Below are 13,737 nucleotides of genomic sequence, written 5' to 3' on the forward strand. Positions count from 1 at the left end.
ATTCCCAGCTATGTCATCAACACAAGGCAGCAGACAACAGCTGGAGGTCAATCTGTTCCACATGTACTGGTTAGCTGTAGTATGAGATAAAGACTTCACCCTTTGACCAGGATGCACAACACCTGCACCAGTGAGAAGTGGATGAGAATCTCTTCTCCAATACTCAGTTCTCTATTGACACCTTTCATCAACTTCCTCACTGCAGTTACAGGCAGTAACCTGTAATTCTCTGTACTAAACTATTGCCTACAAAACCATTTTGAATTCCAGTTTGAGAGACAGCCAAGTGTCTGAATTCAGTCAAAGCAAGAAGAGACAAATAAAACTCACACTATGAGCAATGAAAACGTTCTGCTGTGCTCAGCCCTTTTCCAAGATGTGGCACCAATTCCAGAAGTTTTATGACCAGCCGTTTCTCCAGCAAACCAGTGCTGTAACAGTTATTAAATGCAATTAATGACAGATTGTCTTGAATGCTCATGAAATCCCACAGCAAAATGAGTCATTTGCCTAGTTTCAAAAGAGGGGCCTCTCAAGCCTGCAAAGGTGCAACTGCTCAGAAAGCAGGAAATGCAGAGATGTTGCCTGCTATCACCAGTAACAAATATTACATACCCAATTAAAAAAAAAAAACCCACAAACCGCCAACACCAAAGCCTGCAGCAACCAATGTTGTCCCCCATTTTAAGAGTCTTGACACTGTTGTTTCTAGTAGCCATCAGCAATCCAGTTGTACCCAGCTAAAAGTGGTGAGAGGACAACTCTTCAGAAAGTTGGTAATGAACAAATTCAGTTAGCAAACTTCCAAAAAAATGAGAGGTTATTTGAACTGGAAAAAGGCTTCTTCGTTGCATTTAACCCTCCCAAGTTATGCCTGCTGAAGCACAGATAGGAACTGATCTTTATGGCTCAAATCAAAGCCAGATTCAGAAATAGGCTGGTTTGTTCATAGTCATTCCCAGCACAGACCCTCTGCCTAAGAGATCAGGAAAGCCCCAGCACTGTGGAGAATACTTGGATTCACGCATCTGGATTAGACCTGTCCTTGTTTTCTGAAGTAATATTATCTGCATTAATGAGAATTTTGCTTTAACAAAGAGATTAGCTATACAAATATATGAGAAATCTGATATTGGATATAGATATACAAGACGATTATATGATCTGAAATGTCAACTGGCTTCTGAATATCCCAGTTAATTTTAGTAGGCACTCGATGTCACCTTCTTCAGATACAGTTTACAGTACCATGAATTCACATCATATTCTTGATCTCTCCTGCCCTGTGCAGAGAAAGGCAAGTATTCTTTCATACCTATCAATGTCCTTCAATAAAGCATGAGGTGGCATTTTCCTCATTCTAGAGGACCTGGTCTACCAAATTCAGCAACTAAGCCGTAAACTTGACTTGGGTCCATTAAGTGAAAGGGAATGTAAAATGTCAAGGCTAACACTGTATTTTTAGAGCTTTTGTTTCTCTTGAGGAAGCAGCAATTCATGTTCCTATTGTTTGTCAGGAACTTTTCCCTCCCACTTCCAGTCTGCAACCAAATTTGATCATATGTTTTCAGCCAGTAAGACACTACCCTCACTTTAACTTAAGCTAATGTATTAATACTACTTCATCAAACAATGCCCACAACTTCAACCTATTTAAAAAAATCCCTAACATTCAGGAGAGAAGAGGCCTAACAATATTTAATATATTCCAAAGTATCCCTTTAGTTGCATGTTGAAAAAATTAGTAAAAGCTACTTACACCAGATCCTAAAACACAAGAAACCCTCCAAATATCTAACAGAGACATTAGTACAGACGCAATGTTATACTCTGCATCAGTCACACACAGAGCTCAGTTACAGCACAGATGGCCTTAACTCCTCCCAGACTACAGAGAGTTGAAGGCTGCACACCACCACACAAAAGGGAATCTCAGATTAGCATCGAGACCTTGGATTTGCCCTGAAGATGTGATTGCAACAAGGACAAATAAGTTTCTTATATAATGTTATCATCACAAAAAAAATCTCATTTGGTTTTAAACTTTGTTGTAATTACACATTTTCAGGACCAAAGGCAAAGAATGATCAGCTCTCACGACTGTTTTGTTTACATACAGTATATATAGTCTTCAGGCAGCAAGATTCATAGTACTTAATTTCTGGACTACAACAGGAACATCACTGTTATGCCTGCTACTGGAAGCCTCAAATACCATTCCCCAGTGAAAACTCTGCCTCTTAACCCATTCTAGTTATTGCTGGCTTTATTGGATTATGGTTGACCTAGCTGTTGAGCTGTGCAATAAGACACCAAGCAACATATCACATGATTCTGAATCACTTTTCTTTTTTCCCCAAATCTGATCTCTCTTCAGGTACTCCCTTAAGAGGTCAGATTATCAGCTCCAAGACAAGAACTCACATGAATAAAAAGCCTCAGAGTTTCAACACCTGAAGGACCAGACTCTCAGACTGTAAATCTTGTGGGGGTGAGGAGAGAGGGAGAAAGATTAGTCCTGTCACTGTCCCTAAATATGTTTTTTTTTTTTCCTCGTAGACTCCATGTATATTTACACTGTTCAGTGGGTGAGAAACAAAAAAAACCCCTTCAGCCTCTAGCTATGACCAAATGGAATTTCCCCTTAGAAATCACAAGTCTCAGGAATGACATCACATGGCATCAGCATCTCCAGTTCTCAACAATCGAGACACAGGTCAGCTATCTTCAGAAATACATGATACACTCCTACATCATCTCAAACCCGAGTTACACACTTCGTTTTTCTAGCAGGCCACTGGAACTTGCACAGATGAGTTTTCTGCCCCATCTGACTTTTTCACAAGTACCTCTGTTTTAGGCTTCCGTAAGCAAGTCCAGAGGCAGAGTAGTGGCAATAACATGAAATAGCAGTAGGCAAGCTCTGGAAGAGAACGGCATCAAAAGGCACGACTGCAGTTAAGCATTACATCTCTTCTGTATTTTGAAGACAAAGCCAATCCACAGTCTCTTCTATATGTAGAGAAAACATGAAGTGTCCAGGATGAGCACACTGACTTTAGTTGTTTTGTCCATTATATGATTGAGACACATATGCAGAGGAGCATTTTATTTAATAGTCCTCAATGGTTTCAACCTGATTTATACTGCACAGCATTCAAAACTGGCAGAACACGTGTAAAAGGAAACAGTAGAACAGTTACCCTTCTCACTAAGGAGTCTAAATATACACAACAGTGTGTATACAGAAATTCTATTTGGAGTAACTGAATTCACTCCTATGGCTTTCCAGAAGCATCCAATATGTACCTAAGTCTGCAAAAGCGCTCAGCTGTCACCACCCTGGTTTTAGGGGAGCACTATTGCAGCAGCAGAACACAGAGTCAGTTCAAGGATGTTGCCCAAGAAGCACACTATTTGTGAGAATTTGCAGTCATTCCTGCACTTAAGTCTCTTCGAGAAGGAGTTCAGAACAAACAACTGCTTTAACACCTAAGAACAGGTACATAGCATAAGAAGTCTAACTTCAAGACAAGCACAAATTTATTTTTCCTAATTAATAGTATACCAATTCGAGATTTATATTCTAGCATTAAAGACATTTCTTCATAACTATTTATTTGCTGGCAGCCCCTTTACACGAAGGCTACTTGTTTTTGGCTATAAAACTTGTTTAAAACATTATTCCAATTTCAGCAAACCCCTCCACAGACACACCCCACAACCCCACCGCAAGAGAGCCTTTTTTACTACATGTATCTCCAAGTGCTACCACAGCCTTCGAGCACAATTATTTCTTTAAAAATAGAAGGGGGCAGGGAAGCAGCCTCTGGCTATGAGGGATAGAGAAGGTAGCTGTATTGTTGTTTCATACGGAAAGCATGGCTGAAAGTACTTTTACACAAAAACAATTTCCTAGCCATTTCCTGTAGCAAGCTTCTTTTTGAGCCACCAGCCCCTGCACTAGCTGAAACATTATAGCAATCAGCACAGATCAATGAGCAGAGAGCAAAAATCTCACCTGATAGTAAGTCTTAATGTTTCTGACTAAGATGGTCAGATTTTGAACCCGAAGATAGGTGTCATTATTTACGTGCTTGTTGACACGTTGGTTGGTTGGTCGAGGATCTCTATTAAAAGAGGAAAAAGAAAATAAAAGTATTACTAGGTTACTCGGTGCTAAGACTTAGCACTGACATAATTATACAGGATACATATACATTAATTCATGTTAGAATAAGCCCATTACCTTTGCACCTACGTGTAACTTGGAAACCCTCCTGTGCGCCACGAAGTAACCTACTTTAGGTTAACCCACACAGCAGTTCAGGGCAGCTTCCCTCCCTCCTTATTCATATTTCCCTGAAGCAAAGAGCATGTTTAGTTTGTGCACACTAGATCAAAGCAGTCTCTGATAATAAGGGGTTTATCTTATTCAAATAAAGGGAAGCCTAGGAAAGACTACCATGCTTTCCTTGGCTTTGGAGTTTTATGACAAGAGGCGGGTGTTAACACTTGATCAATGCTCACTGTGCAAACTGTAAAACCCAGATGTATTATACACTGACGTGAAAGGAAAAAGGAACACTGCACTTTTATTATACCCATATCATCACACTAGATCTCTCTCATATACCCACTGTGTCACAAAAAACAGCTCTACCATGCTCTAATTTTACTGGGTTTCAAGATATGAACAACATATAAACATAGGTAGAGATATAAGCAAGACCGGAAGAGTTGGTGGAAAGATTTCAGGGAAAGAAGCCTGAAGTTTTTTTTGGAATTTAAAGGAAGCAAATCAAAATTGTACCTGAAGCAATTTTATTTCTAAAACAAAACACAGGAAAAAAAGCTGCAAATAATTTAATATGAATGTGTACCTTCAGATTCTCTGTGTACACCCTAACATGTTGCAAAAAAAGGAACCTGAAAACCTTTACCTGTCAATAGCATCAATCAAAGCCTTGCATTTCCCCTCTAATAAAGACTCTTATCAGCAAACTCCTACATAATCCAAACACCTGCCTCCCAGAGCTCTGCTTTGGCTGTTAGTTAAGCCATTCACAGCTCTTCCAGTGCCAAATATCGAACTCAGGCGTTGACAAGGAAATAAAAGAGGAACTGATCCAATATTTATTTTTAAAATATATCTGCTAAAGTTTACATTAAGTATGTCAAAAAGCTTTTTCTTTCTATTATTTCTTTTAAATGCACAACTATCCCAAAGCACCTCTCTAGTGAAAGCAGTGCTATATGTATAAATATGAGAGAATACATAGATATTCCAGAGATGAGAGAAAACTATTTTGGCAGCAGATAACACCAGACACAGTATTTCTGTGAACCAGGGTTCAAGCAAACTGAAGTACAGATGACGAAAACTGCCACTGACATAAAATAGCAAGACCCCACACAGCCTTTACAGCAGCAAAGGATTTTGTATACTGATTGGCACTATAATGAATTATGGGAAAAAAGAGGACAAAGACAGGTAAGTAACAAACTTCTAAAGTAAAATCTGTAATAAGTATTCCACTCTACTGATGCTCAGATACAGGAGTGCAGAAGCCATACCCATACACAGTTTGACAGTATGGCTCTTCAGCAACACAGCAAGTTGGAGAAGTGTGACACCTGGGCTCAAACTCGGAGAGTACCTTGCCTTCAGTACTCTCTGAGCAGATGCTGGATCCTGAAGGAGCCTGGATGCTTGGCCTTGTTAGGCAAGGTCACGACAACAAACCAGGAAGCTAAAAGGGAAGAAAAGTACAGTAAAGAGAAGCTGGCCAAACCGAAGGGTCAGCCTACAGTTCTCATTTCCACATGAAAGCTCATGCGGGCAGCACGCTGCCATGCCACTGCCTGGCAGTGACCCAGGTCTATGGCCAGGAAGAGAGAGCTTTGACTGCACAGTGCAGCAATACTCCACGACCCTTCCCAAAGCTGCACCAAACGGGGCAAAAATCCACAAAATGTACCCACTGGCCACAGCAAAGGAGAGGCATTTTCTTCAACAGCTGTAGGCAGTGTAACTGCAAGACTTGGATGAGGTTTTCAAAAGCACGCAAGACACAGAACAGCTCCTCCTTCCAACACAAGACCTGCTCATCTTTTGGCACAGCAGAGCTAGTTGTCTGTTAGAAGAACATAAGCATTGGCAGGACCAGGTCCTCAGAAGCAATTTTGGACCTTTTATCCTATCATCTTCATTAAGGGTAACTGGTTGCCCCAAGAGCTCTTGATGCCACTGACCTCGGGGTCCTCTTAACCTGGAGCCAAGCCACAGCACACAGTGTCACTGTGGCAGTCCTGCCTCCTCCTCCCCACAGATGAGGAAGTTAAAAGCTTTTCTGAAAACAGAATGTAGCTCAAAAAAACGACGGTTTGGATTTCTGAACATGTTGTGTAACCAAGTTCATCCAGCACCTCAGCTCACTTCAGAGAGGTCCCTTCGCACAAGATGTGAAAGGCCAACACGGCCTACTCTTCGAACTACCACAGATCTTATTGCCTCCACAGGGAAAACTAAACAATTCCTTCTCAACAAGCAGTACCCCATTTCTTCTTAATTTGTTACCATTTTTTTTCTTAATCCTGGATCAGATAAGCTCGAGTACTGGCTACGGCTGTCCTAGCTCCACAGCCAAGAACTTGGAGGAGGCGCAGAAAGTCACTCTTGGAGGCAGTGGGAAGTTCCCAAAACCGAGACAGACCTATCCTTTTCCGTTTACCAGGTAAGCTCAGTTTTATCCAGTTGAGCTGGCAAAACATCTTTTGACTTAAGAAAGACATTGAGGTGCTGGAGCGTGTTCAGAAAAGGGCAAGGAAGCTGGTGAAGGGTCTGGAGCACAGGCCTTATGAGGAGCGGCTGAGGGAACTGGGACTGTTCAGTCTGGAGAAGAGGAGGCTGAGAGGAGACCTCATCGCTCTCTACAACTACCTGAAAGGAGGGTGTAGTGGGGTGGGTGTTGGTCTCTTCTCCCATGTAGTTAGCGATAGGACGAGAGGAAATGGGCTTAAGCTGCGCCAGGGGAGGTTTAGATTGGAAATGAGGAAAAATTTCTTCACGGAAAGGGTGGTCAAGAATTGGAACAGGCTGCCCAGAGAGGTGGTGGAGTCACCATCCCTGGAAGTGTTCAAAAAGCGGGTCGATGTGGCACTTCGGGACATGGTTTAGTCCAGTCTACCCTTGATTGGCTTAGAGTAGACTTGGTAGTGTAGGTTAATGGTTGGACTGGATGATCTTAAAGGTCTTTTCCAACCTAAACAATTCTATGATTCTATTCTATGATTCTATGACTTAATAAGCATGAAGATGAACACTTCTAAGAACTGAGCGTTCAAGACGTGTTTATTCAGAAAGAATACGTGTTGCATTTTTCAAACACGTTCTGCGCCAGACCTCCTGCCTAGAATAACCGTGTCGTATTATGCAAGGCCAGGTGGATCCCTCCTGCTGCTGCCTCCTCCACGTCACTCACCCGGCTCCTGAGACATCTCGGGGGACGTGGAAGGGGCGAGATGGAGGAGCCAGGAGAGGCAGCAAAGAGGCCTCCTGCTGCGGGAGCAGACCCAGACCCACCTGCTGCCTCCTCCCCAGCGGGGAGCAGCGAGGGGCCCAGAGGCGGGCAGCCCTCGTGGCAGCCCTCGCCGCAGCGAACGCGGCAACACCCCGAGGGCGAGCAGGCCCGAGGCCAGCTGCGCTCAGGGAAGGAGCGAGCTGCCAGAAAGCACGCAGCCACCCGCGCTTACCGATCCCAAGAGAAGCGAAAGAAAAAAGCTAAAAACCTAGAGAGATGGAGGTACTCAAAAGACTAAAACCCGAACAGCCTGATCTACAGCAGGGAAAAGCGGGAAGGGGAAGCAGAGTCCTCAAGGGAAAAAAAGCACCTGAGTAAAGTTACACCATAAGAGGCAAATTCTGTGTTTAAAGGCATTTCTACCCTGAAGAAAACAGAGCTGTTGGTACCGCGCTCTGCACATTATGGCACCTGTTTGGTTGTAAGACTTGTTTATGAAGCATTTAACAGAAAGAAACTCTTTCCAAGGATCATATTGAAAATGAGAGAGATATCTTTTGCAACACTGACCAGGTAACACAAACAAATTCCTGTCTGAATGCATCTGAAAAATCCCTGAACACAACCTCAATGAGATGCTTTTTCAGTCCTTTGGTCTTTCCCTTACACACAAATATAATGAAAACTACAATTATCTTTTTTTTTTTAAAATCCACCCACTCCTCAAGATCAGAAGTTATCTAAATAAGACTGAGGCAGGGTGACGGCAGTGTGACTAAGGGAGGTACTTCACAAACCAGTAAAAGAAACACCCAAGCCAAATAAGCAGAAGGGAAGTCTCAAACCTCACTATATACCCAAACATTTTAAAGACATCCTCTGGTTTGCATACCTTCATAACTTTTACAGGAGCACAGAGGAAAGGAAGGGCCAGGAGACAGAGGCCAAGTGATGAGTTCAGCAGGCATGGGGCCGGCAGCACAAGTGCTTGAAGATGCAACTCCTCAAGCCACCAATTAATAAAAGTAACAACAACAACAAAAAAATTTCATTTCTAAAATTCAAAATTACAATCCCATTCTAGCAATTTCTGACAAGTAATTTTGGTGAGTAAAGGGGAAGCCCACAAGCCGGGCCCAAGGGTAATGAGATGGCAGAAGGAACCGATTGTGCCCAGCATCCCACGGCACTTCGCTCTGCAGGTAACTCGCTAACTGAACATACACCACTCTTGGACCAGTCTAACTCTCCTATCATCCAACTTCTTCCTCTATCATCAAGTGGGATGACACGACTAAGGCTGGCAGGGTTTCTAAATTGCCTGGAAAACAGTAGAAAAATGCACCTCAAAAGGAGCTTTTAAATTAAACGGATGCATCTCTCGAACCTTCCGGTATTCGTGTCATTTGCCACAAACCACAAGAAGCGGGCACTCACGATGTGGCTGTTCCTGTCACATGGTCTAAATTAGAGAAGACAGATTGACAGTACCACAAACCATGACAGCTGCAATTGAAATGGAAAAACCCATTATTGTGCATTTTTATCATGCAGTTTAAATACAAGTAGTTTTATCAGCTATATTCCTAATACACATTCATATTTGCTAAATGTTTTAACAGAAAAGCAGAGCCTACTATCAATTAGAAGAATTAGAACACGTCAATAGGAAAACACTTGTGTGCTTATGTGCCTGCATGTGTAAACCCCCATGCCATTTCCCAAATAAAACTCTATAAGTTAAACAGGGCAAATATTTGCTTATGCTTGTAGGTATTATGCCACAGCTGCAACTGTAACACTGAAGGCAGTCTATGCAGTGTTGCCACGTGCTAGTTTGATACCAGGAAGTGACACACAACCATCTGAAAAAAGTTCTTTAAAATTTGTCTGCAGAGAAGCTCATTAGCCTGATACACATAAATCCACCAGAAACACAGAAGCTCAGGACACGGCAGTTTCACTTTGAAGATTAACAAACATTTTCGTATGCAGAGTATTCAGCCAGTACTGCAAGTCTGCAAAAATCCACGTGTCCTTCATGCATGAGCAGGTTGGGGTATACGCTTGGACAGAACACAGGAAAATGAAACCACTCATTTACAGCAAAATGACTTGAAAAAATATTTGTCTTGTTTTAAAATATAAGTGGGGAAACCGAATGCTGCTGTCCATCTCTTCGTATTAGATTTAAGTTGTTAAGCAGCTAGGCTCCACTACTGAGAACTAAGCAATCCCCTCTTAAAACTCTCTTAGAAATGGTCTTGCTTTGTTAGGGATCACCAGCAAGCAGAGGGATCACCCGCAAAGCCCAACAGCTGGTTGCCTGCCAACCAACTCGTGGCCAGAATCTGCCTAAGCCCAGGCCAGGTTCCCTTCCTCCGCCCTTGCGCCATGGCTACATTTGGTGTGCCCAAGCAAACTACATTTTATTCAGGGCTAGCATTCCTGGAGGCAGTTCATGTCTGAAGAGGATGGAGCGAAGGCACAGCCCTATTTTTCACCTCCTGTCACGCAGCCAGCAGGGACCTGGCAGGCAGGAAAAGTGGTAGATGTCACACATCTCTCTGGTGACACAGCTGCCTTGCTGATATGAACCCACTGTCTAAAAAACGTTGACACCACAACATCAAGCAGTTGGGATCTTCTCTACCCACTCTAAGTTGCCAGACAGCATTTGGGCAAAATCCAACCTATTACAACAGAAACTAGAGGCTGACTGAACTCGTACAGCCCACTCACACCTTAAACAGCTAAAGCCGTACTTTCACTCAGCAATCTCCACTCAACAGGTATATCTGGATTTCTTCACAGATCCACCTGTCTTTTTGGCCATGGATTAAACTTGAAATCTGCTTAGCTGCAGGACAAAAGTGTTTTGTTTTTAATAATGAAATGCCCAAGAATTTGGCTTTCGAAACCTTCACCAGAAGAAACCCGTCGATCTGCAGCAAAGTACTGCATCACACCTGGTGTTTAGATGCAAGCTCATGTGCTCATGTTATTTGTGTTCCAGTAAGCAGGCAATCAGGGTATCTACCCTAAAAAGTGAAAAGCAAAGTAACATACAAGTGAGGAGACAGCTACCCTCCTCATGTGCCCAGCTCTTTCACTCTTCTACCCCCTGCTCTCTGCATGGGTGTGCATGCATGCATCTGTGCTTTCAGGCAATCAGCACTATCACAGCATGGTATATCAGATTCTAGCAGATTTATCAAAGGCCCTCATTAATACAATTTCAGCAGGAAGAAATCTCAAGCCAAGCACTGAAAGTCATCTTCAGGGACCAGGACTTGAAAAAAAACTGATGAGCAAGCATTTTAAAACACACATTTATTTTTCTGTTCTGAAAGCTTTATGGGGCAGAAACATGCCTTGCAAGGCTTTCCTGATTTACAGGCAAGCAGTAATTGCCTTGCAATTTCTAAAAGTTAAGTCAGGAAAAAGTGAAGGTCATAGTCGGCACCTCTCCTGAGCACCTTGCTGGGTTGGGATACATAAATACAACCATGATCCTTCCTAAGTTAAACAGTCTTGTGCTCTCAGTAGAAAGCTCTTGGTTTCAAGCTCCTTAGACACCACTAGAAGCACTGCCAAAGCTGCCTAAAAAGGGGGAAAAAAAAGCCCCAATTGTGTAGAATGGGATAGTTTCCTACTCCACACTGCTTGTGCTTTCACCACTTACACTTTCTGTGACGCTGCTGACAGAGATGTTTTTTGGAAAAAAACAAACTTATTTTCCTGACTGCTTAAGGCAAGTGAACATGCCAGGACATTTCTCACAAACACATGATATCCGACACAATGCCAACTTGTGTCACTCCACTCAGTCAGCCTATATGCTCATCTTCCTTATTTCAATGAGATCTTAACATTCACTCCTTGTCCCCAAAGCATTATTAAGTTGCTCCATAGAGTTCAACAATTTTATGTCTCTTTAGCCATACTGCAATGGCCAACAACAAAATATTTAAGTTTGCATACACCACACGATAAAGTGCTTCTAAAATACATCACTCATAAGAAAGCCACATAACTTCAGCCTATTTAAAAACAAAATTCAAGAGTGACTAAATATTAAGTCAATTTTTCTTTTTTGAAATAAGATTCTTTCACATATTAGGCAACAGTGATAGTTTAGTTAGTTAAACCCGCAGCAGACTCAACTGCTGCTGTTCCTTGCTAGTTTGGTTGGTCATCTCTGTGCCAAACACAATGGTCATAAATCAAAATCCAATTTCCCACATCTTGGAAAAGTATAAGTCTGTATCTGAACGCTCATACTTGAGGCTTTAATTTGCAGAAAGTTATCTTTTTAAAGTGTAATTACTCCTTGAGAAATGCTGGAAATTACATCTTCTCTTTACATCAGGTTTCCATCCCAGCTAACATTTTACAGCACTATTTTGTTATCCCCAAGTGGGCTGATTGATCTGGATTCTGTTCCGAATCATGAGTCTTCACCAGATTCACTATCTAAGTTCCAGTTCACAATTTCCACTGTTATTAACATCAAACCAGAAGAAAATGCGATTACCTTTTCAGATGGAGCAGCCAGGTACCAGAAGATAACAAAACTTGCCAACTTGGGTGGGTGGGGCGTGGGTTGTCAGACTTTTTTTTTTTTTTTTAAGTTACTTTTCAAGAATTTCACTTAAAGATTCTAATATGAATTCTTCACTTCAGTGCTTGGACTTGGTCTAACATTGCAAATCCCTGGTCGAGTTTCAATTGCTTTCATTCACTTAAAAGAGTGCAATATCAAAATGGAATGATTTCCAAAGCCTCCTTCCCTGAAAATCAAATACTTCACCCTACTAACTCTTTATCAGACACGTTTCCGAATGTTTAAAAGCAAATACGGAGATGATAGAAAACAGTCAGGACCTGCATGCAGCAGACCAACAACCAGAAAGGATGTGGTTAAAAAAAAAGTTCAAGTTCTATCAACAATTCACTTCAATGTTAGGGTATTTCCAGCATTTGCTCTTTCAACCTATTTCTAAGTTTCTTCAAGACATATCCTTACAGTGCTGCCCAAAAGATGTATCACTGAAGTTTTCTTTTTGCCTAATTATGCATTTAATACCAAAGTTCACACGAGAACGTAGAGATGAAGTCTTCCCAGTAAAGCTTCAAATGATAAAGTACTTTCATTTCCTTGTTTGTACTGCCACATACCTTCCCCTAAAGCATATACGAACAGCTAAGAAAAAATAACCGCTCAGGGGAAAGAAAAAAAAAAAACAAAACAAACCAACCCACCACACAAAAAAGCAAAAAAAGTCACACCCCCAGAAAAAGCCTAGAAAAACGTTAAAGAAGATTGTATAGAACGGGACGAGTTTGGAGGTCCCCCCCCGGCCGTGTTTTTGTTAATTTCAACCAGCAACCAAAAGGAGTAAAACGCGAAACGGGCGCTGTCGCCCCGCCCGCCGCCCCCGGCCCCGGCCCCGGCCCCGGCCCGCCCGCCCGCCCGCCGCCGCCGGAGCCTCCGAGCCGCGGAGCGGCCGCAGCGCCGGAGGGGCGAGAGCCCTTCCCCGGCGGCCCCAGGCCCGCCCCCGCCTCGGGAGCCCACTCACATTTGCAGCATGATCTTGTTCAGGACGACGCCATCCACCAGGTCCATGTAGACGCCGAGGTTGTCGCCGTCGCCGCTCCCCAGGGCCCCGAAGGTTTTCACCTGCCGGGAGGAAGGACAGCGGGGTCGGGGCGATGGCGGGAGGGCCCGGCCGCCCCCCGCCCGGCCGCGGCCGCCCCGCCGGCAGCCGCCCCGCCGCCCGCCCCGCCGCGCTCACCCAGGTCACCAAGGGGCTCTGCAGGAAGAGCTCCAGGAGCTCGGAGACGGTCACGTCCATGTCGCCGGGGCCCGGCTGGCGGCGGCAGGCTGCGGGAGCGGGGCCGGCTCACTCGGGAGACAAAGGCGCGGAGCCCATGGCCCGCCGCCCCGCTGCCCGCCGGGCGCTGCCTACAGGGGGAACAATGCGCGGCTCATCGCTCCCCCGCCCCCGCGCCGGGGGGAGACGCGGGGCCGCTCGCCGCCGCTGCGGTCCCTCCTCCCGGCAGCAACAGGCCGGTCCTCCCCGCCGAGCTCACCCCGCAGCCGCCCGGCCCCCGCCGGCAGGAGGGGCTGCCCGGGCAGGAGAGACCCGCGCTGAGAGAGCGGGGCGACGCGGGGGGGGGGGGGGGCGGCCGCCCGCGGCGAACTCCCCCG

At 44.2% G+C, this 13,737-nt stretch overlaps 1 protein-coding gene across 1 annotated transcript in view; it reads right to left on the bottom strand.

Annotated features, from left to right (window-relative positions):
• Positions 1-13,381, bottom strand: part of CCDC88C (coiled-coil domain containing 88C) — a 101,171-nt gene extending 87,790 nt beyond the window's left edge. The window contains exons 1-3 of the mRNA XM_075713051.1: positions 13,322-13,381; positions 13,106-13,206; positions 4,022-4,130 (exon numbers count right to left, since the gene is read on the bottom strand). Of these exons, the coding sequence (XP_075569166.1) occupies positions 4,022-4,130; positions 13,106-13,206; positions 13,322-13,381 (270 nt within the window). The remainder of the gene's footprint in view (positions 1-4,021; positions 4,131-13,105; positions 13,207-13,321) is intronic.
• Between the last annotated feature and the right edge of the window lie 356 nt (positions 13,382-13,737).

Source organism: Pelecanus crispus, chromosome 6, assembly GCF_030463565.1.
Source record: "Pelecanus crispus isolate bPelCri1 chromosome 6, bPelCri1.pri, whole genome shotgun sequence".
Lineage (NCBI taxonomy): Eukaryota > Metazoa > Chordata > Aves > Pelecaniformes > Pelecanidae > Pelecanus > Pelecanus crispus.